Here is a 26,092-nt window from a genome sequence, read left to right on the forward strand (position 1 = left end):
GGGGCGCTGGAAGCGGCACGGGGAGAGACACAACTGCAGGGCTGAGTGTTTGTGTTCTTGATGGAAAAGTGCAAATCATTTCCTTCCCTTCTTGCTCCTGTCATGGTCTGTCGCTTGAGTCCATTTTCACCTTGCTAAGGGATTCGGGATGGGCCTTCCTGCTTTGGCACCTAATTATTGGCTCACAAGCCTTGTCTTGCAGCCGGCCTGCCTGGGATGGCCCCTATCCTATGGCAGCGGCTTGGGAACAAAATTCCCTTATTTTCCTTTACTTTCCTTCCATTCTTTCATCCTCAAGCAGGTGAAGGTGTGGTTCTCCCCCCTGCCTTTGAAAAGGACACATACACATCCTGGTGTTACCAGCAAATAGTGGGACACTGTCATGCTCTGGTAGGTCAAGTCATCCTACCAAAACTGCCAAGTGCCACAAAAATGCACAGCAGGATCATCAGAAAAAAGTCCTTACAGTGTAATAGGCAGGCAGAAAATTGTGGGTCACTTTTGAAAAATGGCATACCTACCCACAAATAAACCGACGTGATCTGAGATGGAAAAAGCGCACTCTGTAGTGTGAAACTTTGCCATGAAACTGTGAAACAAAAAGTTATTGTATTGAAGTTAGCTTTAGTGTCGTGGATCAAGTGATCATGAATATCAGATATAGTGTGCACTGAGCTCTAACAGCCGTGATACTTTATCAATAATTTAAAATGAGTCCTTGTGATAAAATAACACATGTAGTCTATATAATGGATAATACTGAATAGTATAATGTATTATCTATAATAGAAAAACATAGATTGTGTAAAATGATACATGTAGAATCTAATATTCCTTTCAAATACATTTCCTGGATAATATTTCTACTGAGAAGCAACTTATCTCCCTCCTGCTATCTCTTCTGTGGGGACAGGCATGGTGTTCAGCTCAGCACAGCATGTACATTTCAGTCTGCGAGAAGGAAAGGCAGTAAAATAGGGCTGAGAACTCACTTGGTTAGCTCAGCGATCTGGGAGAGTGCCCATCAAAACCCTTTAGCTCTACTGGCCTGTATCTGATCTGCAGTGCTGTTGATACAAAACCTGCAAGAGCTCCGAGAGTCTTCTGGCAACGAACAGGCAGGAGGGAAAAAAAAATCACATCTTTAATTCCCTCTGCTGACAGCTTCCTTAATAAATATTGTAAGAAATTCTCGGTTAAGAGCCACCCAGTAATCTAATTTGCAAGCCCCAATGATATATTCAGCAGCCAGCTCAGGGGAGGTGCATTTCTACTGACAGCATCACATGAGCAGGGAATAAAATTTGGAGCTGTCACTGAAAGCTGTAGTAATTTATGATGGGTTGTTGGTTTTTATTTTTTATGACTATTTTTTGTCAGCTCTACAAAGAGGATAGAACTGCTACTGGCTTTACCTTGAATAGATTTTTCCGTAGTATGCACTCCTACTTGTACGTTTTCACAGGTTATAACAATACAAACACCGCAAACTGATGATGTTTTATCTCTAGCTGAGGAAATCATAGGCTGAACCCCATATCAGCATGGGTGACTGTTGTACACAGCCATGCTGGGTGGGGAATGCCAGCTGATTTCAGTCCTCTTCCCATGCTGACATGCTCATGTAAAAGTTATGCCTTTGCCCTTCTGTCCAGTCTAAATAATCCCAGATTTGGTTGTTACCTTCTGCCTTGTCCCAGCGCATCATCCGTGGGCTCTTCTTCTCCTGCACTCCTGTTTAAGGATCATCCCTCTCTGTTGTACACACAAACAAGACAAAACAGAAGCCAAAAAGCTTTTTAAGATCATCACCATATAGCCATCTTTAGCCTGTTTTGAAAGAAGTGATTCTCTATTGTCTGCAATGGGAAAAGCTTCCAGTCTTGTGTTACAGCCATATCAGGTTTATACACTGATCTGAGAATGACCCGTAGTGCTGTCTCAAGTTAATTCATTAAAAGGTAGGAAAACAAAAACCAAAAAAGCAAAGCAAAAACCTCTGGGATATTCCTTCATGGCTGATCTGCTGGGAGAAGGCAGGATGGTAAACAGGAAAGATGTGTAAAACTTGCTACTAATTAACTTGTTTCTTGCCTTGTTATCCTGAATGGCAAGTGCTATATTTCTGTTATTTTCTTTTGCAGTGAGAGATGCAGATACACTCTGCGTGGCCATAAAGATTCGGTCAATAGCATCGAATTCCTTCTGTTCTCCAACATGGTTCTCACAAGCTCTGCTGACAAGACTTTATCTCTCTGGGATGCCAGAACGGTAAGCGGCCTTTTTCTTGGTCTTTCTGGAGTTCAACCCAAACGATGCCATGGTTGGTAGGAGAAAAATGAAAGCCAGTACAAAATTAAAACAGAAGGTAAGAGTGATGTAGCAATACATTAACTCAGTAACACGACTATTATCTACTGACAAAAATACCACCATTTAGCATTTCCTTGACATCAGAAACACCGGAGTCCTCACAGCACAACAAATGGACGTGCACCTAGATGGCTGAACACACTTTGGCTTCGGTAGTGGCAGGCTCAGCAGCGGTCTGAAGTGCTGTGTACTGTGCTCTCAGTTCAGTAGCTAGGACAGCCAAGGGTCAGTTTTGTCCGGCTTCTTTTGTAAGCGCTGGCATGTGCTTTAACTTATATACGAAGGAAACAGAGAAAGATAGCATAAATATAAGATGCAATAACGTGGAAGTCTGAAATATTTATTCTTCATTTAGGAGGAATTCTCCCCTGAACTCTCCCGATTTCTCATGAAATATGTATGGTTTTCTCTAGAATATATCACTCTAGGCAGTTTCAGAAACTCTCTCTCTTCCCTTATTCTTCTCTACCTTCATTCTTTGGTATAGGTATAAGTGGATTTAGTACCTTGCAAAGAGTAATTGTCCCTGGTGCTTTGCAGACCAATATGTAAATCCTGTTCAGGTAGAATACAAATACAAGGCAAAAGGATTTTTTTTCTCTCTTTCATCAGAAAATTCAATAATTATTGCTGCTGTTGTGGTATTTCTCATAGATCAACCCTTGAAATTCTCCAGTTTCCTCTTGAGTAGGTAGTGCGGTCACTTTGTGTTTCCCAAACCGTGTAGAAGTACGAGATTCCAGCCCAGAGTAGAGAAAGCTGAATTCATGGGAAGGATTTGAGAGGAAAGAGGCAAAGAGCTAATGCTGTGTATTAATAGACATTGTCATCAGAGCTATACAAATACCGGATGAGAAAAACTGACATGAAAATGACAGTGGAATATTTGAGATGCTCATTAGGCAATTTCTATTTATGGATCATAGGAACAGACTGAGTAGAAGGTCATTTAATAATAATCTTGGGCATAAAGCACAACAAGTTAAAATGAAACCAGTCAAGACTCATTATTATTAAATGCATTGGTTTGTAAGAATATTTGATATCCAAATATGAATAATTCAAAAAGAGAATACATATTGAAATACAAACAGAAGTGAAAAACTCAGTGGAAAAACGGATTTCTGCTTTGCTTTGTTTTCAATAAATCCTGCATGGAACTTTATTGTGTGAATATTTCAGTAATTTTGTGCTCATAGCAAATTAACAGCACTATAAAAGAGTTTCTGTTTGATAAACTTAGGGCAAAAGCCTGCTCGATTTTTCTTCATCAGCACTGTTTTTCAGCATTGGGTAATATTGCTAAGCTAGAAAAGACCTTTTATGAAAACAAAACATTGCATATTGGATTTTGTTGTGTGTTTATTCTGCCCAATTGTGTCCCCATCCAAGGGGAAATGTTGCAGATTTCAGATACGTGCCCACACTGAAGCATCACTGTAAGTGGTGAAATTGCTGTGAACATGCTATCACCCTCTAAATGCTGAATGATAGTAAATGTTCCCTCCAGAAAGATGATGAATGATTTTCTCCTGTTAATTTGGAACAGAATATTTTCTCACCTCTGTGAGATCAATTAGCATTAAGGAGTACATTTAAGGTAATTTTAATGAAACATGAAAATTATACTCCGGTTTGTTTTCTCATAAATTAGATTCGTATTATTAATCACATCTTGCTCTTCTATCATTAACTTCAGTCAGCTCTTTATTATTAAAGATAATGGATGCAGAGAACTGTAAGTCAGAGCCGTGTAAGTTGAATGGACAATGAGCTCTGGATTTGGGGTAGAATGGAACATATATCTTTGTAATTACTAAGCTGAGGCTATAATGCAGCCTTCAGACTTTGGAAATATGTGACTTTTTTTTTCTTTCTTTTTTCTTTTTTCCCCCAGATAACATAGGGTGAGCTCTAGTGGTTAAAATGCATTTACAGCCCAATGACTGTAATTTTAAAACAAAGTTACATGTTGCCTATAGGGAAATGACAATGCAGAAGGGACGGTATTTAGATGTTTATGGTTCTTTCCATCCATCCTGGGAGGAAAAACAGAGTTGGTGTTGGATTTGGGTAGGAACCGTCCTCATGCTGTGCCAGACTCCCAGTGGATCAGATGTGTGAGGCTGAGACTGATGGCGCTTGTGCCAAGATAAGCTGTGGATTTCATGTCTCTTTATGCCAGTTTCATAGAAAGACAAGCATATTCTGGCCTTTTACCAGAATATTTTCTTGCTGACACATCACAGCGAACATCTCGACTCATGAATTGCAAAGTGCATCCGGTGATGAGCGTGAGAGTTGCAAATGAACACGAGACCCCCAGAGCACAGGTTCACCTGCTGGGGTTAATTCTTCGTGTGATAAGCGGTCTGCCACTCATCTGCATCTCCCCTGGTCTGATGAGTCACTTCTTGGGGCTGTGCAGATTTGCCAGGATAACATTTGAGCCAAGCTGAATCTTTGCTCTTTCCCAGGCAGATAAAATGCCAAATATTTATACACTTAAATAATTAAATAGAAGGGGGGAAAAAAAAAGTGCTTTTTCATTCTGCGTGTTTGAAACTTATTGATTTAGTAACTATCTCATCTGCTTTCTGCTTTTTGAAATGTCAGGTTCTACAAGCGGATATTTCATTTTTTTAAGAATTTGTGCACTGACTGTTGTTTAGAAGTCAGCACTTGGTAGCAATGCCCTAAGGACTGTGTCCCACGAGGATTTGGGAAAACTTGCAGTGTGTACTTAACTATTTTATCTTTTTCTATTTGATGGTGTGAAATAAGAAGCGTGAGATAGTGTTTGGCAGTCGTTGTCTGTTTTGGTCTTTACTGATGCTCAATTGCTTGTAGTTTAATATTTTAATTGTCCAGGCTATATTTCTGACTTTGATTTCCTTTGTGATGCAGCCTGGTAATTTAAGACAAGCCTTGTTTTTCTGCCTTCCTTCTGCAGAAGACTGCTGGCACACAACACAAACGAAATGATCCCATTCCCACCCCACTATCAAACTAATCTCCCTGACATCCAAACAGGAAGGCATCAAGCATGTCAGCTTTTTACTATCTGGGTCAAAGACGACTTAAATAGGGGGAAGACAGCTCAGCAGTGGCCAAGTGTAAGTTCTAGCTCTGTGCATAAAGTTTTATCCTCAACAGTAATTTGTGGGCTGAACAGCACTATCAAAAGTTAAAAGCTCTGAGGTGGTGTGTTCTTTGATGAATAATGCAGGCACCGATCTCTGAGGAGGAAGGGAAGAACAGAATGAGATTGTGCAAAGTCCTGCCTTAAGAGTGGCAAGTAATTCCTAGTAATGTTACTCGCTCTCGTGGAGCTAGAACCCTCCTCATAGGCAAGAGTGAAATTTCAGCCTGCCCTGAGCAAAGAGGGGAGCAGGAATTCAGGCAGAGCCTCCCCCTGGGCTGGTGCAGGGGTCTCGAGTTGGATTTAAAAAAATAAATAATAAAAATCGTTTCTTACAGCCCTTTTAAAGGTTATTTCCTAATAAATTGAGGCTTCTATCCTCATGATGCCTGCTTGTCATTTTCTGCTAATGGCTATTGAGCATGTTATCCAGGGTTTGGTGGAGTAAAAGCTTCCATGCAGTTAGGTCTCTGCGATACATCGGGGGAACCCAAGTGAAGGCTACATCTGGCAGAAGGGACACTGCTCCCCCCAGCTGTCCAGCATCTCTTTCCCAGGGGTCCTCTGCTCTTCCACAGTGTGGCTGGAGGTGGGGATGGAAGGATGATGGCTGGCACTGCCTGCTCTTGGCTTTTTGTCATCTGCCCCACGGACTTTTAGATCCTGACATGAGCTGTCTGGGAGTTTGAAGAAGTAGCTTAAATCCCCAGTAGTTGGGGTGGTGGTATTTGTGGTTTTACAGTCTTGCCAAAGGCATCAAGAGGTGAGGCACGCAGATCATTTAAGGACAGTGGCTGCTTAATAGGGCTTTTCACACCATCTCCTACCTGAGAATAGATACACCAGCTTTTGAGCTCTCTGCTAAGGCTGCCAGCTGTGGTGCAGCATTAAAAAGATGAGGGCTAGCTGCTCATGTGTTTCTTATGGATGCAGAATAATCACAAGGATGCTGATCTTAAGCTCAGGTGTTGCAATCTTTCCCCTCGCGATGCAGCCCATCTGCCCCCTGCGTGATGCCTGGGGCACAGCATTGCCCTGCTGGTGCAGCCGGATCGCGTCTCATTGCCAGTTCCCCGTCGGACTCTTCCTTAGATAACCTTTATTTGTTCTCCTCATGAAATATGGGCTATCTTTTAGACCACTGATTTGCCAGTATTTATTTTGTCAGTCTTTAGTCAGCTCTGAATTGGTAGTTCCCTAAAACAACCTGTTCTGTCTTTCAGTGAAATACAACCTATCTTTTAGACTGGTTGTTTTTCAACATAGATTTTGTCTTTTTTTTTTTTTTTTCTTTTGTAGGGGTGCTGCCTATCTGTGGGGGGACCTTAATGCCTGTGTTCATTAGGCATTCGCTGGCCAAATTCAGGAAAAGTTTCCAAGTGTTTTAAGGATCAGGCACGGAGCAGTCAGGGGAGTTATTTGGAAATCCAGTCTGGTAGTCTTTACATTTTTTGGCCTAGTGCAGTTGATTTATCCCTGAGTAAACACCTTGGACACAAAATTATCAGTCAGAATATCCTCAGGGTATTGGATTTGTCAGTTTTATTTTAGCCTTTTTGAACTCCAGAGGAATGAATTCAAGAGCTGAGTGCATATACGGGATGGGTCATTTAAAAAACTGTTGACAGGCTGTATGTGGTTCAAGTCAATCCTCTTCAAAAGTGGGTCAAAATTGAAGTTGTCACTGTGGAAGATGAAGAGTTCTTCCATGAGAACCTCACATCTCTTGGTGTAGTTGAATTATTTTGCTTTGAATAAGGGACGTGCAGGGATAGGCCCAGTTCCTGGCACGCAGTGTAACAAATTGTGTGTTCCTGATATTGTTGTATGGGTTTGTAAATAATGGGTTCATATTTTAAAGCTCCCTGTCTTAATATGAACAGGAGTTTATGAGTCACAGTAAAATATGAAATGAAGAACAAATAGGTATGAATATGCATTATGTTTTCTCCAAGAAGTAATACCACAGAGGAGAAAAGTAAAACTGGAGAGGGTTGTAGGATAGAGTTTGGGATGCCTGCACAGAGACTTAGTGCTTGTTCTTTCAAAACCAAAAATATGGCTGAGGAAAAGTGTCTTGATTTCTTTCTAATCTTGAAAAATAATTGGAAAGAAACATGGTATGGTCATTGTCATTTTTAAAAATGCCGCATTCTGACTTTCCTCCAAAACAACTTCTGTGGAAAAAGGCAAATGAAAAGATTTCAGATAACGAGCATGTAACTCTGCATTTTGGGCAGGAAGTTATTCTGCTTTTTTTTTTTTTTTTTCTTCCTGTGGTTTTTGTTGTTGTTGTTTCTGGTTTTCGTTCATTTTCTTCCTCAGAGGCAGGAAAAGTGATTACCCTTCAAAATTTACTTGGCTGTTGTCCCAAAAATAACCCTCAGACTGAACGGGGACTCTGCCTGTCTGTCTTGGCCTTCCATTACTGACTTGTCCCTCCTTTTTCTTGCCCAAATCAAACCATCGAATCCCAAGTTTTACTAAGTGTATAATCAGTTGATCTCATGGGCTTTTTTCCCTGTTAAACTAGGTTTAAATGAGGCTCTAAACATTTTAGATCAGACGAGTTACCTTGTTCTGCAAAGCTCCAGGTGAATTAGTGGCTCTTAAGAGGTTATAATTACTGTTTTATTAAGCTGTTCCTGTTCATTGACATGCCTGCTCCTGTCCATTGGACGTTTGGGTCCTCTTGCCAGCTGGAAGGCAGCCCCATTTAACGCCTTGTCTTCCTGTGCCTTGTCTCCCCGACGTAGAAAAGTGATGCTCTTGCTTCATTTCAAGGAGAAGCTTAGGAGGAGATGAGACAGTTCTGTAAGTTAAAGGCTAATACCCAGCTTGCCTCCTAATTCACGTGAAATTTGTAAATGGCTTTATCTTGGCAGGGATGTAGTTATTTGGTTTGATGAAAGTGACACCTTTCCATTGCGATGTTTGCAGTCATTTAAGTTGCTGCCGGAGGAGTCCCCTGCAGCCTGAATGTTTTGTTCCCATACAGCCACGGGTTCCCCAGGGGCTGTGGCTGAGTTTCCTGCTGCTGGTGGAAATGCCCTTGCACCCTTCAGGCAATGCTTCTGGCAGTGCAGCCCGTTCTGGTTTTAACTCGCTGTGTGTCTTAGAGGGAGTTGTGGCTCCCTGCTCCTGTCGTCCCTTTTCCCAAAGGGAAGGGTCCTCTGACCCTTCTCCAACAGGTGCCAGTGGTACCCGCCTGTGAAGTCCTCCTTGCTGCCGAGCTCACAGACTCATAGCACCCCAACAGGTCAGTGCAGCTGCCCGGCCCCTCCACAGGCTTTTGTGCCTCCCACCAGAGCTGCTGGTGGGCTGGAAGGCTCTCTGTCCTCTGAGGACACAGGAGAATGCTCTAGCAGGGTGGCACTGGCTTTTAGCTTCTCATGCCTTCCCAGACAGTGGGTTGCTGCTTGCCTAGGTGTTCTGGAGCAATGCAGCTGCCTGAAACACGCAGTTCTCAGCTGCATCACAGCTCCCTGGGATGCTTCACTCGTGTGCTGTAAACCTGCACGGGCAAGCAGCAAGGAGACAGCGGGGCGGAGGGGGCTGCTTGCCCGCTGCTGGTTGAATCGGATCTCATCAGCTGTAAAATTAGAGTGGATCAATTTTCAGTCGCTGCTGGTTATCTTAGAATATTAGTAGTAATTAGAGAGCTATAAATAGATAAATTTAAAATTTGTTAAGTTGTAGCCAGGGGAGAAGTCTGGCTATAGATTTCAGTAAACACTTAACTAGTGGCGTGCAGTACAGGAGCAGGCTCTGCTGGAGTGCGCGGCACGATGGCGTTTGGTGTGTCCCTGACTATTTAGAAATGAAGTGAGAGGAGCAGGCTGCATTCCTGTCTGGGCAGCAAATAGATTGACCTGGATCTGAACTTCTTACTAACCACCTGTGTACATCTCTAATGTGTGCCCATGATATATTGCAGTAAGTATGAATTTAATTTTTATGTCGCCAATGTCACTTTGAAACAAAAGGAGAGTAAAGTTCTTTCAGAGGCTTTGGGAAGGGCCTGGCTGCAGAATAACATTTGCATTGACTTCTTGGTCCTAAAACTCTAATTAAATTATTGATTATGAAGCTGGCTGCTTTCTTAATAGTTCCTAATGTAACAATTAAAGCAAAGTAAATAATTAAAAATGAAAAGATCAGTCTGCAAGTACAATCTTCAAAAGGTCATTTTCAACTTAATCGCCTTTTGGAATGAGGCAAGAGTAAAACAAATGAGTCATTAGTAAAAAAGCAATTTGATGTGTGTATGTGTGTAATAATGTTCTTAGCAGATTACCACTGGCCACACCATACCTAAATTAATTAAAAATAATAGCTAAATTCACTTAGAAGGTATTATATTAACAACCCTGTTCCCAGATTGGGCTCTGTTGTGCTCCTGCTCTGGGCAGCTCGTAACCAAGGCAGACGCCAGCAGCTTCAGCCCAAGAGAGCACGACATTTCAATGCAACCATTCTGGTGTTATTTAACATCACAAGCAATGTTTTGTGCTACACAGACAGTTCGTTAGCAACTTTTTTGTAAGCAGGAGAGGGAAGGAGAAATGTGCTGAGGTTAGTGAGGTGGCCCCTGGGTGTTTCTAGACGTGAAATGTAGCAGGGAAGGGAGCACAAAGGTGTTTGCCAGAAAATGTTCAAAGCACCGGTTAGCACTGTCGCCTTTGACAGGGCAGAAGTGAGAGGTTGACGCTGGAGGATTTAAGAACTGGTAAAGTTTAGAATTTATGAGTGAAAAGAAGTCGGTAGTAAGCAAGGCAGGCAGCCAGGCATAGTTTGCCTGCCCCTGAAGGAAGAGCTACTCCATTTCGTACTGGTGGTGTTCTGTACCCAGGGCTTTTCACGCAGCACTCATGATGTTACACGAAGTAAAATGTCCTTTTGCATCATCTCTGAGATGTAGCTATTGTGTCCTGACAAGCCAGGGAAGGAAACGGATTTGAGATGAATGCTCTATTACAAATGCTGCACCCTCTGCCATAGATGTTTTGATGTAAAACGCCTAGCTGACTTATCATGGCAAAAGCAGCTAATTGCTGTGGTAGTTCATAGCCATGAAGGCAGCCTGTTCAGGAGCTTGTTGTACATGCAGGTGAGTGTCACCGTCCTGATTGCCCATGGAAGCTACTTGGAAACTTTAGCCAAACTTTAAAACATGGATGCCGAAGTTTGCAAAGCAACTGAGTGCCATATTCAGCACCTCCTGTGCCTGTACAGCGTGTGTGTGGCTGTGCACAGGGAGATGCGTTAAACCATGGGAGCCAGAATTCAGATAAGCAAGTACAGCAAAGAAATAAATGTGTTGGGTGTCTAGGAGCTGTCTAATATTGTGAGCTTTATAGACATTTGGGGAACTGACCTCCCACGTTACTGTGCACAGCAACACACTTCCTCTACACACTTCCTCTAGACAGCAATTGTTCTGCTCGCTTCACTTAGGTTCTGCTTCAACATGTTTGCTCAGAATCCTGCTCTTGACAAGGCAGTAGGGGGAAAAATTACCATGCCATTCAGATTGTATGAGAAATTGATACATCTGTTAGTCTTTTAAGTTAAAGGCATTGCATCTTAAATGGTCTTTTCTTTCTGCAATTAACTGTGGAGTTTTCTTTCTGCACATAGTAACTGAGGAGAGCAGGTTACAGATGCAAGTTCTTTATGAAAGGTCCTCTCAGGGGATCAGTGTTTCTGCCTGCACACCTATAGTGCTCTGCCATGTTCTGGTGAAGAAGTGGTATGGGTAGTTTGTGAACCTTCCCTTTATCTGGATTCCCCAAGAGCTGTTTTTATGTGCTACGGAGTACAGAGCTGCTGGTCTCTCACATTGAAGTACGGTGTCAGGACTTACTCATCTGCACTAAATATGCTATAATGGGGTTTTGCTTTTCACATTCAAAGATTACATTAAATCAGTACTACAAGCATGAGCTGCTTTATATCATAACTATAATCCACCGTCCCATCCCAGACACAACTGTGTGAACTTAAGTTTAAGGAGGCTGATGACCTGGTGACTGTGGCTACACATTCTCAAAAAAATCTGTTAACAAAAAAAAAAAAAGCAAACATGAAAAAAACCAACCAAACCTTAGAAATCACTTTGCCTTCTACTAACAATAATACTGTGAAGTAAGTAATATATTTTCAATAAACAGCTTTCCACTTTGGTAAATAGTGAATCAAAATGTTGGTGTTTACCCAGCCTGCAGTCCATCTGTTGCTTTGTATAGATCGCTCCTTTCTAACCACTCCTGCCTGTGTGCAGATTTACTCCAATCTGGTTCTGCACAACCTCAGTGGGTGGCTTCTTTAGACTCCCTGTTCACACCCCACTGCTAGAACAGAAAAAGAGAGACTGGCTGGGAAAAGCTCGAACTGTAAACAGGCAAGCCTTTGGGATGACTTCAGCTGTGTGTTTTTTATCGAAAAACTGGAACCTCAGAGCTTGCAACATATTGGCTAAAAAGAGATTTTCTTGCTGTTTCAAATCAAAATGAAGTAGTCCATTTTAGACCAAGAATAGTCTTGAAAAATGGCTGAGAGGGTCCTGGTTTTTGGAGAAAAAGTTGTAGGCTGTCAAAAAATGCTTTGAGTAGGATGTCCCATGCAGCGTTGATGGATAGTGAAAGTTTGCAATGGTAATTCATACTTCAAACATTTTCCCTGGTAGAAATTTTGTAGTATATATATTGAATGTACAGAGAACTGGCACACAAGCAGAGGTTTACAACAGCATTATGCTCTGATGCCCTCAGGGCAACAGCACGGAGCAGGGTTGTTCACATTTTATGGTCCAAGCCTAGCATGCAACTCTTTGGTTATAATTGAATTTCAGCTTCCATATTTATAAGTGCAATAAACAGCCAAGGACATTTTGTATTAAAAGGTGTCATGGTTTGTCAAATATGAAACTGATACAGAATTGGGGAGATGCTTCTTTTTTTCCTCATGTGATCAGGAATTTGTTTATGCATAGTATCTTTATCACCTCACTTCTTCCATCTCCCCTTTCTCTTTTTTGTTCAACTAGACTGTGATTTGAAAAGCCATATTAAAAGGTAAGGGTCTTGCCATCTCATAGTGTGCTGCCCTAATAATGTAAAGGTGATTTGGCTGAAGTCCTAAAGTGAGTGATTGGAGTGGAGGAGTGATGACACAGCACCGTTGTACAGTTCCACTGCAGACTGCTCCATTAGACTGCCCTGATGGGACTTTGTGCTGCCGGTGGAAGTAGGACTGCGTGTTCTCTCGTTGTCTTGCAGTTGAGGTGATGTGATGGTGTAGTTGCCAAAGTGCCAGAACTAGCAGCAACCTGCTGACTGGAGGGCTACCTCTGTACCCTGAGAACCCCAAGCATCCCTACTTTGCAGCAATGAGTAAGTCGGTGCTAATTACATGCTGTCGTTTATGTGAGGCAGCTAAGAGAGATCTCTGTGTCACCAAGTCAGGCTGGGCTTTCCCACCAACAGGATGATATTACAGTCAGTGCTGTGAGTTTCAGCCTTGTTCTCCTTAACAGCCAGCTTCCCTTGCAGCACAGCGTTTGCCCAGGCTCTCTTATGCGGAGGCAGGCCTCAGAGCGTGGTGGCGTCACGTGGAATTGCCTCTGTACGTTTTCTCCTCCTGTGCTTAATGGTGTCGTCCTTGTTTTCTCAGAACAATTAGGCAGACCTCAAGGATGCACATTTATCAAAGCAGTCAGCATGCCATTCCTCATCCCCGCTGTAAATCCCCAGTCGCGCACACTCTCCCACGCCAAATCCAATTGCAAGAGCACTAATCCCAGCACAAACACTGCGTTGGGATGCTTTGTGTCCCGCTTTCCTGGCAGCCTGCGCTCTGTCAGCTCCCATTCAGGAGCGTGGTCTCAGAGCCCATCTTAATTGTGATTCAGGTGATTTCAGAGCCAGGGCAGAAAAACAAGCTTCGGCAGCAGCATTGTTGTCTCTCAAGTTGAGATTTCTGGCACTAGTTCGCTGCAGCACTATTGAAATTAATTGTTTCAGGACCGAAAGTGTCCTGGCACAAGGACAGGAGGAATGAGGCACTGCCAAAAAGGTAGCACCAGTTGCTCCCCCAAGAACTGACTGTTCCTGCACCACTCAGCGTGGCTCTCAGGACAGAAGGGATTTACTGGTAAACACTGGTTTTATAGTTTATTTAGCTTTCCATTTTCTCTAAAAATAAATATGTAATTATTGCGTTCCTGTTTTTCGTCTTCCATGGCTCAAGCCCAGCTTCCCTGTCTCCAAGTGCGTTTCAGGCCAGTGTTTTGCAAATGATAGTATTTTGCATGCCAGTCCCTTACTCAGCTGATTGTTTCTTTCCCCTCTCTCTCCTCCAAAATGCTTTATAGAGAAGCAATAATCTTTCAAAAAGAAGACATTTATCACATGCAGATTGGAAACACTGGGACAAAACAGATAGGCAAGAGGCAGAATTTAGCAATGTAGCCTTTGTACATAATCTTCCCCTGCTGGTGACTGGAATAAATATCAGTGGTCCAATTTTCCACCGTGAACAAGCCCAGCACAGGAAAGGAGATGCTCAGTGATGTATGCTGATACAACTGTGCCCCAGCCCCACTTTTTATTTTAATCCTTTGTTTCCTATTTGGTTTGTGCAAAAGCAACAAGGAGTTGCTTTAGCCAGAAGCACTGGAAGAGCAGGAGTGGTCAGGGGCAGAGTGAGGCCAGTGGCACCGCAGGGACATCTCGAGACCTGCCCAGTCCTGCTGGTGCAGCAGCCCCCAGGGAGTTTTATCCTGGGGGAAAAACTGTCTAAAATATTTGAATAATTTTGGTTTAGGGATCTGTTTTTGGTGGATTTGGTTCCGTCTAAAATCTTCCCTTTCCGAATCTGAAAAATGGATTTTGCAAGATCTGCTGTGAATTTGCTGAGCAGTCCCATTTTTGGTTCCCTTCTAATCACGTTATTAAAAATTAGCCCTTTGTCAGCTCCTCTCTGAATAATGCAGAGCATTACGTCTCAAATTCCCCTGCCGTGGAGCGCCGTGACCCATGGTGGAGGCGTTGAGCTGGATCCGGCCAGGCGTGCGCGGGGCCAGGGCTGGTGCTGGCCCACGGCGGGCTGCCTTTCCCCAAGCACATCGACCCCAAGGGCCTCTTGCTTTCTGAGACCTGTATCAGGGCACGGAGCATCTCAGGAGATGGAGGGGGTTATTTCAGAAGAGTAATTGTCCTACTTTAAATAGAACAGCATTACTGTGCCTAGGAAACAGATACATTTTTTCTTCCTGAAGTTCTTTTGTTATTACAATTTATTTTTTGATCCAGAAACTACTCTTTTCTGGAGCAAAGATGCACATATCTTTTTACCAAGATTTTATTTTTAATTTAGAGCCAGGTATTAACCAGTGGAGTGTGCCTTGCTATAAATGAGTTATCATCGAACACACACCTGTAAGTTAAAAAGTGTGTCTGGGAGTGTGTTGGGAGTATGAGTATGCACGTTTTTCTAGATTGATTTTGCTCCCTCTGAAACAATTAATAGTCAAGAGTAAATAGTTGTCTTTAACATTTCAAGTTTAACACATTATTATTGGACGCTGCATGATAACTAAAACCCAAGTTAGCAGTGTCTTATAATGATCAAAACTTTTTTTCGGTGTGGATGATGACAGCCCATAACTGCCTGCTATTTGATTTAGTTGTGCCACGTTTGAAGAGTTCAGTTATGTACAACAATGAAATCAGCGAAGCAGCTAACATTACTTACCAGTCCCGCTCAACATGAGCGATTGGATTGTGTTTCCTAATTAGCGTGTAAGGAAATGGATAATAAAGCTTTTTCCTAAAAATGCGTATTGTCAATTTCCACACCTCTACTCCAAATTTGCTCATTTTTAACCTGCCAAAATGAAATAAATGTTTGTTGAGGGTATGGAAAAGGTAATTACTTTTCTTCTCCTTTAACTTCCTCTTAATTAACTTTTAATGTATGCTGTTACTCAGGGAGCATTCCTTAATAGTAAATGTGTCTAAAATAGGAAAAGACAGAGATTTAAATGATTTAGATAAACATCTGCTTAACATAGAGGCATGAAAATTACAGAGTCAGAAAAACAGTGGCTTTCTGCCAGAAAAAAAAAATAAAATCCTTTTCTATTAATCTCCTTCCCTTGTGCATATGAGCTTAGAAGAAATGATCCAGCTTTCAGGTTGGGAATATATGGTCTAATGATAGAAGCTTTCTGAGCACCACCAAATTGCTCCATGAGCATCACCAAATTAAAAGAGATTTTGAAGGACAAGTTATTTCAGTTAAAAAAAAATCAATATTTTGATTGGTTTTGAAGGAGACCTCTTTCTTCATTTCTTTCTGAAATTAAGGGAAAAGAGTGGCAGTTTCTATCTATAGTTTCTGCCTACCTGACTATATAATGTTAATCCATAGTGTTATTAAATAATTGTTTAGATAAATTGGTTCTGTCTTTAGCAATTTAGAATAATCTTCTAAAGTAATGTTCAGTAAGAGTGTATTAAAATAATTGCCTGCTATTTATTTTTCAGCAATATTCATCTGTCAGAAATGGCATAACAACAAGAAATACTTTGTCAGACCGGCTAGATTTCCGATAGTTGAATCAGTAGAGTGAATGCAATTATGGTTGTACAGAGCTTCCCAAATAATGATAGAGATTAAGGGTGTGTTACAAACCTTAACACAAACTGTCTTCTAACCTTGCTTGACAGTAACCTGGTCAAAGAGAATTTCACCACGAAATGCTGATTCACCCAAATGTTTCTGCAGAAACAACTCTATTTTGGTATTTTATATTTCTCTGACATGCTGGGCAGCGTCCCAGGAGCTCTGTTCCTTGTGCCCCGGGCTGGGACAGGGTGGTAGAGCGCCAAGCTGGGAGCCCCTGGTCCTGGAAGAGAGCCGCCCTACTGCGCGAGGCATGGAGCCCAAGGACATTGAGCACGTCAGTTCTGTCTAAAAAGACATTGTGATGGAAATTTGCAGCCCCACGTCTTGTACAAAGTGAGTCATACAGGCCTTTGGGGTTTTCCACTTCTTGACTTGAGCACAGCACCCTGCAACCGGAGCTATGCCAAGCCCCAATGTGCTTGGGTGGAGAGCGCATCCTGCGGTGTCTCGCTGGGCTTCCCAAGGAAGAACATGTGACGAAGGAGCGCAGCGTTGGCTTCTTAGCAAGACACGCCAAATCCCAGCCTGACTGCAGCCTCGGCCCGCTGCTTTGTGCTGTGCTGTGGCACCGAAAGCGCTGCTCGTCTTGATCTGTCTGGCGGTGGCAGGGTGGACTTGAACCGAGTCGCGCAGTCCTCCTTACAGCTGTAGCCTCATAACTCACAGGTGTTCCCTATTTGGGCTAGGATAGAAAGACAGCAGATTGAAAACTTTCTGCGTGTCAATACATGGATGAAAAAATCAAATTATAGCGTCTTCAGGATTTTGAAGCATTCCCCCTCAATAATTCTGATCTATTTTTCAGTTCCTAAAAGTATACTTAGATCTAAACTTGTTAACGTTTTAGAACAGAAATTTGTTTTGATTCAGTAAGTCCAAACTTCTAAAAAGGTAATTTTTGACACTTCTGATATTTATTTACCAAATGCATGTCAGTTGATTTCTTTAAACTGACCCATTTTTTTGATCAGGTGTGTGGTTTAAAAAGTCTTTATATCCTCCCCCCAGCAAATACACTGTCGATACTTACTTCTTTTATTCAGTTGACAACACTTCTGTTAGCAAGAGGACATGGAAGGAAGTGTAAATGGAGTGAAATCCGGCCTGTGTGCTGGGTGTTGGGGACTGGTCTCAGGAATGTTCCGATTTCTTCTGGCTGGCTGGCACTCCACCCAGGATCTCCCTCCCAAAACCGAGGCACTGACGGGAAGTGTCACACACGGCAGCCGTGGCTCCAGCGCTGAGCGGTGCGGCTATACCTGCGGGGAGCTTTCTTGGGATGATGTACATGGTCACTGAAGGACTACAGCCTTCCTGTGCCAGGCTCTCTGTTACTTCTCTCCTGTCGTACCATGGGTTCTACCATACGACATCCTGCCACAAGCAAGAGAAGTCAGGATGATACATGAGATGGCTTCAAGACAATAAAAATTAGGTAGACCGTGCTCCATTCTCCATCACTGTTACTGCCCCATCCTTCGAGAGGAGGGATCTGAGTGTGGAAGACAGAGGAGACAACAGCGTGGAGTAGAGAGAGATTGTGTTTTACTTCCCTGTCAGGTAACTGTGGATGGTGTGGGTGAGCAGAGAGAAAGATGATAGCAGGACAGAATCAAGCGTAAATGAGAAATATGTGCTGAGAAAGATGGAAGTAAAAGCAATGGAGGAAACGAAAGCAGCAGTGCCAGGAGGAAGAGAGGACATAAAAGAGCTTAAGGGAAGGAAACAGCAAACAAAAACCAGGACGTATTATATATTTTTGTTATCTGTTTTCTGCTCAGAAGCTTCTACCTAATAAAAGGCTCTATAATAGTGATTGATTTGTAATCTCTAGTGTCATTGCCCTCACTTCCCCCCAAAGCCATCTGGAGGCTGTTTATAGCCAGCCCATTGAAAAGTATGAATTGCAGCAAAGAAATTCTGCCTGGCAGAAAGAGGGATTGGTAATCAATTCCCTTCCTGCCAGGCAGGGCTCCTGTGCTCCCTTTGCATTCGCTGCCTGGTATCCTGTCTGCAAAAAGCCACCGGGGATGGTACCTGGGGAGGAGTGCGGTGATACCGGGGATTACAAATCAATCCTTCCCATTGTTGCTGGAGCCTGCTGTTGACAAACGACACAGTTCCTTCGTTCTATAATTTAGTTGTTTTGAAGGATGAACAAGAAAATTGGGGAGCTTTCCAAGATTCCCTGCTGTCACTGGGCCCGGGGTGCCCGGGAGGCAATGATGTTCGCATGAAGGGTGCATGAGTAGGCAGGGGAGATTGCGTCTTTCAAAGCTTGTGTTTCCTATATTTTCTCTCTTCTTTGTGTGTCCGAGGAGCTGGGCAGACAGCATTTTGAGGAGAAACATGTACTGCCTGCTCAGAAGCATGAACAGAAAAGGCTGGGACCTGCTTGGGGTGAGACAGGGCAGTGCTGGAGGCGAGGTAGAGAAAATCGGCAGAAGTATCCTCAGCAACGCTGTGGGAGGAGGAGAAAACAGCCCCCAGAAACAAAACCCCAGAGGAGAACAGCTTTGGGGCAGAGTACTGGAGCACTAGCAGCCAAAGAGGCAGCATGTGGCCACGTGTGAGTAGCTTTTAAGGCCAGGGCGCCAGCACAGGCATGGGGAAGCACAGCCACGCTGCGCGGTAGGAGGCTGCAGGTGCTGGGGTGGGCAACCATCGCTGCCACGCATCTCCTGCACGGCCCTCTCAGGCTCCTGCTGGGGATACAAAGGGAATAAATAAAAATGTAAAAGAGGAATTACTGAAACTGTCCCTTGATAACTAAATGGTTGATCATAAATTGGAGTGTCTATGCAAATGAAGTAAATAATTAAAAACTCCAAGAACAGCACTGACTAGGTGGTTGATGGCTGGCAATTATAAAAGCTGAATTTTTAATATGCATACATCTAAGGAGCCAGTAAAAATTAGCTCCTAGACTAATGGACTTGCCTTTCTTCCAAGGCAGAATTTTAATGAGAGCATTATTTATAGCAGAGTCCAAGAACGAGCGTTTTCTTGCTCAGTCTCGTTTCTTCTCTGCTGACATTTTATTCATTAACCTTTGAACTTCTTTAGAGAAGAATAATACTCTACACAGCGTAGGGCAAAGATCACCCTGACCCCCTGAAATTAGTCATGGGTCATATATTGTTAAGAGAGTTACTTCTTCTAACAAATAATGTTTATAAAACCCCGTTGGTGATATGTCCTCGTTTCATGCTGGTTTCTGAGTCATTTATTTGCAGTTCACTTCACTGAAGAGAAAATGAGCATCATGTGGTATCTCAGAGTGCAGTGCTGCTTCTGCCACCCTGTCTTGTACAGGGGGGAGACAGACATCCGGACAAGACCTGGGAGCCTACCCTGGCCATATATCCTTACCAGGCATGAGAGGTGCTCCCCACGCGGCTGCGAGGACACGACTTAGGGTTGAGCTCTGAAACAGCTCAGCCCTGTCAGCACGGTGACCCTGCGGCACGGCAACGCACCTCGGACTATGGTGTCTAGTGATGAGGGAGGTAGGAAAGGAGAAGGAAGAAAAAAGGAAAATACTTTTTAAAATACTATTTGCCCTTTTAAGAAAGTGGTGTCTTCTGAAAAGAAAATCTTGTAGTTGTATTTCATTATTTACTAAGGGAAATCATGAGGCTGAAAATGTTGAGCTGCAAGAAATATAAGCTAAGGGTCACGCTGACTGCTCGCTGAATCTGAGAAATGGAGTTAAACTTTGTTTTGCCCTGGGCTGCTTTTAAATGTGGTGTCAGGATTCCCCCCCAGCCTTCAGCCATGGATACTAGCGGACTTCCTTTTCTTCACGTTGCACAGGGGGCACTAATTTCATTCTCATTGAAGAGTAAGACTTCAATAGAGGCTCGGTCTGTTCAGGGTGTGAAATGTCGTGCAAGGAGTAGCTTTTATTTATGGCAGTTCTTCTACCAGTGTTCTTGCAACTTGGGCATTCAAATGATTGAGCACCGAGAGGATCGCTCCTACAAGAAGTGGCATTTAATTTGGTAGATGCCTGAACGTTGTTATGCAACAGGATTGTTTGTGTGCATGTCTAATGCCGATAATTTTTTTCTGAATTAATTTTTAAAACTCTTTGGTTTTTGACACTAATGTCTGCTTTCTCAGATATCTCTGTGTTATCTTAGGATGTTATCATATTTGTGTCTGACTCGGGTACTCTTTCATCTTACTGAGAGTGCATGGCAGCACTCAGAGAGATAGAAAGGAGCTGGGAAATATTTTTAACTTTCCGTCACAGGAGCTGCAGGCTTGGTTTGAGACACTGAGGCCAAGACTTCAGCAGGATACAAAAGTGAATGGACATCTGTATATATAATGAGAGCATACAGTGTGTAACACAGAGCAAGATTAGGCTTGAAATAGTAGCTGTGGACAGCATGACCACCTGGTTGAACCTTTGTCGTTCTCCTGATCTGGGAAGTGTCAGCAGGGCTAGAGGGGGCTGTTGCTTTCCCAGTGTGAGTAACTGGAGGGGAGGTGTGTGAGGTCAGAGGCTCTGAACCCTTGTTTGTGAATTATTTGCTCAGGTATTGTCTTGGCCACATCACTTTCCTTGCTGTCATTGTGCTGTCTATACAAAGTGACTCAGCGCTGTTATCTGCCGCTTTTAGGAAACAACCGCGGGCCAAAACCAGCCACTGCAGCATTGCAGCACAGAAAATGCCCAGATAAACCAGTCTTCTGAAGTGGTCCTCCGTTCTTTCCTCCTGGTCCTAGTCCTGGTGGGATAACTTGCAGGGATAACTTGTTGCCGTAGCTGTGTGTACACTGTGCCTGAACACAGAGCATCTCCTCCTGTAAGCCTGCCAGACGTGTTTATTTTCTGGTGTTTCTGCCCTGCTTTTGGGTTTGCAGGTATTTCCTGAAAACGTCCGTGTTTCACTTGCTACTTGAAGTGCCACTGAAATTCAGGCTTGCGTAGGGTCTGTGCATGCCCTGGCTGTTTTATCTGATGAAGGGTAAGTAGGAGAGTGTCAACATGTTCCTTTACACTTAACAGCAAGCATTAGATAACTAAGCTTTGTAGTGCTCCTGTCCGTGGATGGTTTGTTCACATTCTCGTGGCTTCCTCAGGTTCAGATACTCACCCAGAAATCGTAGCAGCTCCCAGGGTCTTTACTAACCTGCTCTGTAGGGCTTTGTCCCCTTGCCCAGCTCGACTTCTGCGTGGACTCGCTGTGGGCCTTTCCAAAAGCAGCTGAGAAGTGATTGCCTGGTGAATCTCTGTCCAGCCAGGGCTTGGTGGCCGTATTGAAAACGTGGGTTTCTGCACCAAGTCCTTTCATCCTCTAGGCAGTAGGATTCTGGGGGAAAGCCACATCAATCCTGTTTGAAAAGGGGGGGTTCCAAGTTGACTTCTGCATTTTATTTCTACTCTGATAATTTCTTTTTTATTCATTTTGTCTTAAAAGACTCATTACCTATTGAGTAGAAGCTTTTTTTTTGCCCTCAACCAACCCAGAGGTTGGCTGCTACAGGGTCCAAAGCACTGGCAATACAATGAAGTAAAACACAACAGCAAAAAAAAAACAAAGAAGTGACCTTATACATTGTAAAACGTTTAAAAACAGAAGCATTGCATGCTCTCTCAATGTGGAAGCATTCAACAACAAATCAATACCTCCCAACGGTGAGCGCTTCTCTTGCATAGTTTTAATCTCCGCAGCTCATTGTGGAGGCAGGAGAGCAGCCATGCTGGGGAAGGGAAATCATTTTTACCTGGATGGTCTGTCAGCTGCACCCCACCCCCTTTCCCAGAACAATTTCACATGTCCTCCGAGTATTTAACTTTTTCAGGAATCAAAACGCAGACAACTTGTTTTCTCCCATGCTGCTTTGTATTCCTCGCTGGCTGCTCCTCCCATCACGCTGCCGAAGGCCATCTTCTTCTCTTCTTTGCTCCACACCTGACTTTCCAGGGGCTCTGCCGTGGCTTCTCGGCATAGCAGGGCTGCCGTTCCCGGGGCGGAGGAGGTAGGAAGAAAGAAGTCCCAGGCTCTGCTTCTGATTGACAGTGGGCTGTGTTAGAAACCAATCTGTTCAATCACGGCGTTGAACAAGGGCAGATTTTCATCAAAAGAAGCTCCCAGAGGGGTTCTATACTTTGAAGGGAAATGCATTAATTAAAGCACTCTAAAAAATAGTGGGTGAAGAAACGCATAACATTTCTGCTAGATTTTATGCTACGCTGAGCACTTTTTTTTTTTTGACCTTCATCTCCAAACAGTAAATGGAAATGTGGTTTTGAAAGCCTTCGCATGTACTGGTAACACAACTTGATTGTTTCCTGTGCCGTTCCTCTGAGAAAAAAAAAAAGCAGCAAAAATAAGATCTCGTTACCATATTTGCAGCTGAAGCTGGTTAGAGCCCAGGCAGACTAACATTAACAAATGATGATAATTAGGCTTGATTTGCATATTAAAATGGTCTTAATTAAACACTGATTCTGTAAACGTTTAAAGGCTGTAATCGATCTTTTGCAGGCTCTCTTGGTTATTTATATGATCTAATAAAGGCTAGAGGCTTTGTTAATGAGACCTCTATTTCCTAACTTGTATGTGTCAATGAGATTATTTCACCGACAATTACAGAGCAGGCTGCCCTTAATAACTCACCAAAACCAAAGGCTGCAACTCTTTTGTCTGGGGCTACATACATGATGACACTCTGAGGCTGCATACATGCGAGCCTGATGTTTGCTTTTATTTTTTTATTGTTATTATTATTTTGCTGAGATAGGTGCCTCTGCTATTGGGAAAAAATCTTAGTCATAATACATTTGGTCCCAGATATAGTCCTGGTGCTATGACAGGCTGAACTTCATAGGAAATATTTTTATAATTTAACATGTAGTCATACATTTAGCATGTAATCGAGCACATAATTTCATGAGAAATCTGTGGAAAGGCTTCCAGCAGTTGTCTTCTCTTTGGTGTATCTGTGGTCTTTTGCCATGCCTTGAGCTTCCTGGGGAAACAGGGCCAGGACAGATGAAGAGCTCTCTTCTCAGATGCCTTTTCTCCTCAATAACCTTGTTAGCACCAGACAAAAACATTTTGGGAAAAGTGTTCATATTGGTTTGGATATTTTTCTTTTTTTTTTTTTCTCCCCAAAATTTATTATTTCTTATCTTCTTCTTGTACGTGAAACATACGTCGCACTATGTATTTATTTATAGGTTATTTTGACATCTGCTTTGTCCTGGCGTATTCCAAGTAAAGATTTTCTGCATTTAGCCCTCTACACATGCTTCCTTGAAGGCGACAAAATTAGTTGCGTACTCTGTCATCCTCTAAGTCCAGTCACCAGCTATTGTGCAGTACTGCTGGCTTAAAAAACACATTTATTCCTGTTTTATTTAAGTCATTAAGTTTATTGGGAAACATTAATAGGCTTAGCAATGCTAAACCAATTCAGTGTGTGATAAAACATACAAATTAAAGTAATTTTTCTGTGAAAGGATTAATGAGCTGTGTTGAGCAGGTGGGATTCTAAAAATCAGTGGTTTGCCTCATTCCTTTCCCAGTACAACTGAATACAGGTCTCCAATGGGAGCAGCACCGTGCTGAGGGACGTGCTGGTAATCCTTAAACCAAGAGTCAGCGAGGTGCTTTTAATGTGACTGCGCTGTATGGCAGGGGTCACAAGGATGCGTGTACGTGCCTTTCTGTCTGAGCGTAAGCCTATTTGTTGGTGTAGGGCATTTCAGAGGCAATGAAACACTGACTTTGGGACGAGTTTTTTCTAGGAAAGGTGTTGAGTGTCGTCATTCTGTGAGTGAAACCAGGAGTTTTGTCATTTGCTTCAGGGGCACCCAGAGTTGTTTCATTTTGTGATCAGTTGTCTTGATAGTGTGAGATCATGGCACACATTATATCTATATTTTAGCACGTGATGTCTGTATTTTAGCTAAACAGGAGGCTGAAAATATGGAAGGTCCATGACATATAAAGCGTACAAGGTCGGGACAGATTGACTTTTACTAAATGTAATAAAAGTTTACCATCGTAACATTGTAAGCCCAGCAAACTTATTAAAAATAACTACTTAGATCACTACCTAGACCTTTCCTCTTTACTTTTTCTTTACTCTAGAAAATCTCATTTTTGAAAATATTTTGTTCACCTGAATTTGATTTTTGAAGACATAAAATTCTAAATTAGAAATTGCAGAAGTGTAGGAACATTTTTGATATGCGTCTATGATCCTTTATTCTCCATTCACTCAGAAGATGGGATGTAGTGCATACAACATGCTGTAGTCATAACAGCTGATTTTAACATTTTCTCCTCTTTCACCTGTTCAAATTTTGAAATCTCAAGAATGCTTTAAAATGTAACTTTTTTTTTTTTTCTCCCAGTGATATCTTTTTCCAATGAATAGCTTCTTCATTGTTGCTCACCTGACAGTCTGGCTGTCTTCTCTGGCATCTCTTTCTGAGTGCTGTTGTTCCCAAAGTGGTGGATCATGGTCAGAAAGTGATGCACTTTTCATCTCCATTCAGAACTTGGTTGCTTTGCAAAGACCCGTGCTTTGGGCATTAATCAACCCCTTCCAGCTGATTAATGAAAAATACAGAGACTGAAGACTAGAAAAGAATTGCAGACAGGTTCTGTTAAGTTTGCCCTCTTTCTGTTTCTTGTTTGGGGATTTTTCTCTGCGCTTTGGCCATTTCAAGTTTGGATGAGGAGCATTTGATGCATACCGACTGCCAGGACAAAATCCATGCTGTGAATGCACGAGGTTTACAAATTCATTTATCCCAATAAAAGTAAGCGTGAGAGGTGATAACTTTGGTCCTGTTGGCTCACTAGGGATTTGTACTGACTCTGGGACATGAAGAACTTCTCAGCCTTCAGCTGTACGAAGCTATCCGCAGCTGTCCCCAGATGAAGAACTCCCACCACCTTCGTAGTTCTCCTGCAGGCCAGGTGAAGTTTACTTCTGAACCGAGGACAAGTGAGAACTTGCTGAGCAAGAAACTCAAATTTTGAATCCTCCACCTTTGCAACTGGGAGGGAAAAAAGAGTTTCCCATGTAGCTCTCTTGCTTTTTCTTACACATAATTAACTTAGGTATTGCTGTTCTGCTTTCATGTCATTTCATGTTTAAAACTGTGTTGTGGTTTAACCTGGCCGGCAGCTAAACACCAGACAGCCGTTCGCTCACCCTCCCCCCTCCCTGTCTGGGATGGGGGAGAGAAACGGGAAAGTGAAGCCTGTGAGTTGAGATAAAGATAGTTTATTAAGACAGGAAATTAATAATAATAATAATAATAATAATAATAATAATAATAATAATAATAATAATAATAGTATTAATAATAATAATGTGTACGAAATAAGTGATGCACAATGCAATTGCTCACCACCCGCTGACCAATGCCCAGCCTATCCCCGAGCAGTCGGCCCCCCCCCCACCCCCCAGCTAGCCACCCCTATATATTGTTCAGCATGACGTCAGATGGTATGGAATACCCCTTTGGCCAGTTTGGGTCAGCTGTCCTGGGTCTGTCCCCTCCCAGCTCCTGCTGCACCCCTAGCCTGCTCGCTGGCAGGACAGAGCGAGAAGCTGAAAAGTCCTTGGCTTGGTGTAAGCACTGCTCTACAACAATTAAAACATCAGCATGTTATCAGCGCTCTTCTCATCCTAATCCAAAACATAGCACCCTGCCAGCTACTAGGAGGAAAATTAACTCTGTCCTAACTGAAACCAGGACAAACTGACACCAAATTCTTTTGTATTTCTTTTCTGTGCTTTTCACTGCACTCAAAACTTATCCAGTTATGTTCCACCAGCAACTTCTGCTAGTTTATAATTCATCTTTTTGATCCTTTTTAGGTTGAAACACCAGAGCTGGTAATA

The 26,092-nt window shown here is 42.8% G+C and overlaps 1 protein-coding gene across 4 annotated transcripts in view; it reads left to right on the plus strand.

Moving 5' to 3' along the window:
- SPAG16 (sperm associated antigen 16) overlaps positions 1-26,092 on the plus strand; it is a 403,853-nt gene that overhangs the window by 260,010 nt on the left and 117,751 nt on the right. For all 4 annotated transcript variants that reach the window (XM_040561425.1, XM_040561424.1, XM_040561423.1 and 1 more), the window contains one exon: positions 2,145-2,271. In XM_040561425.1, coding sequence (XP_040417359.1) covers positions 2,145-2,271 — 127 coding nt within the window. The remainder of the gene's footprint in view (positions 1-2,144; positions 2,272-26,092) is intronic.

Source organism: Cygnus olor, chromosome 6 (assembly GCF_009769625.2).
Source record: "Cygnus olor isolate bCygOlo1 chromosome 6, bCygOlo1.pri.v2, whole genome shotgun sequence".
Lineage (NCBI taxonomy): Eukaryota > Metazoa > Chordata > Aves > Anseriformes > Anatidae > Cygnus > Cygnus olor.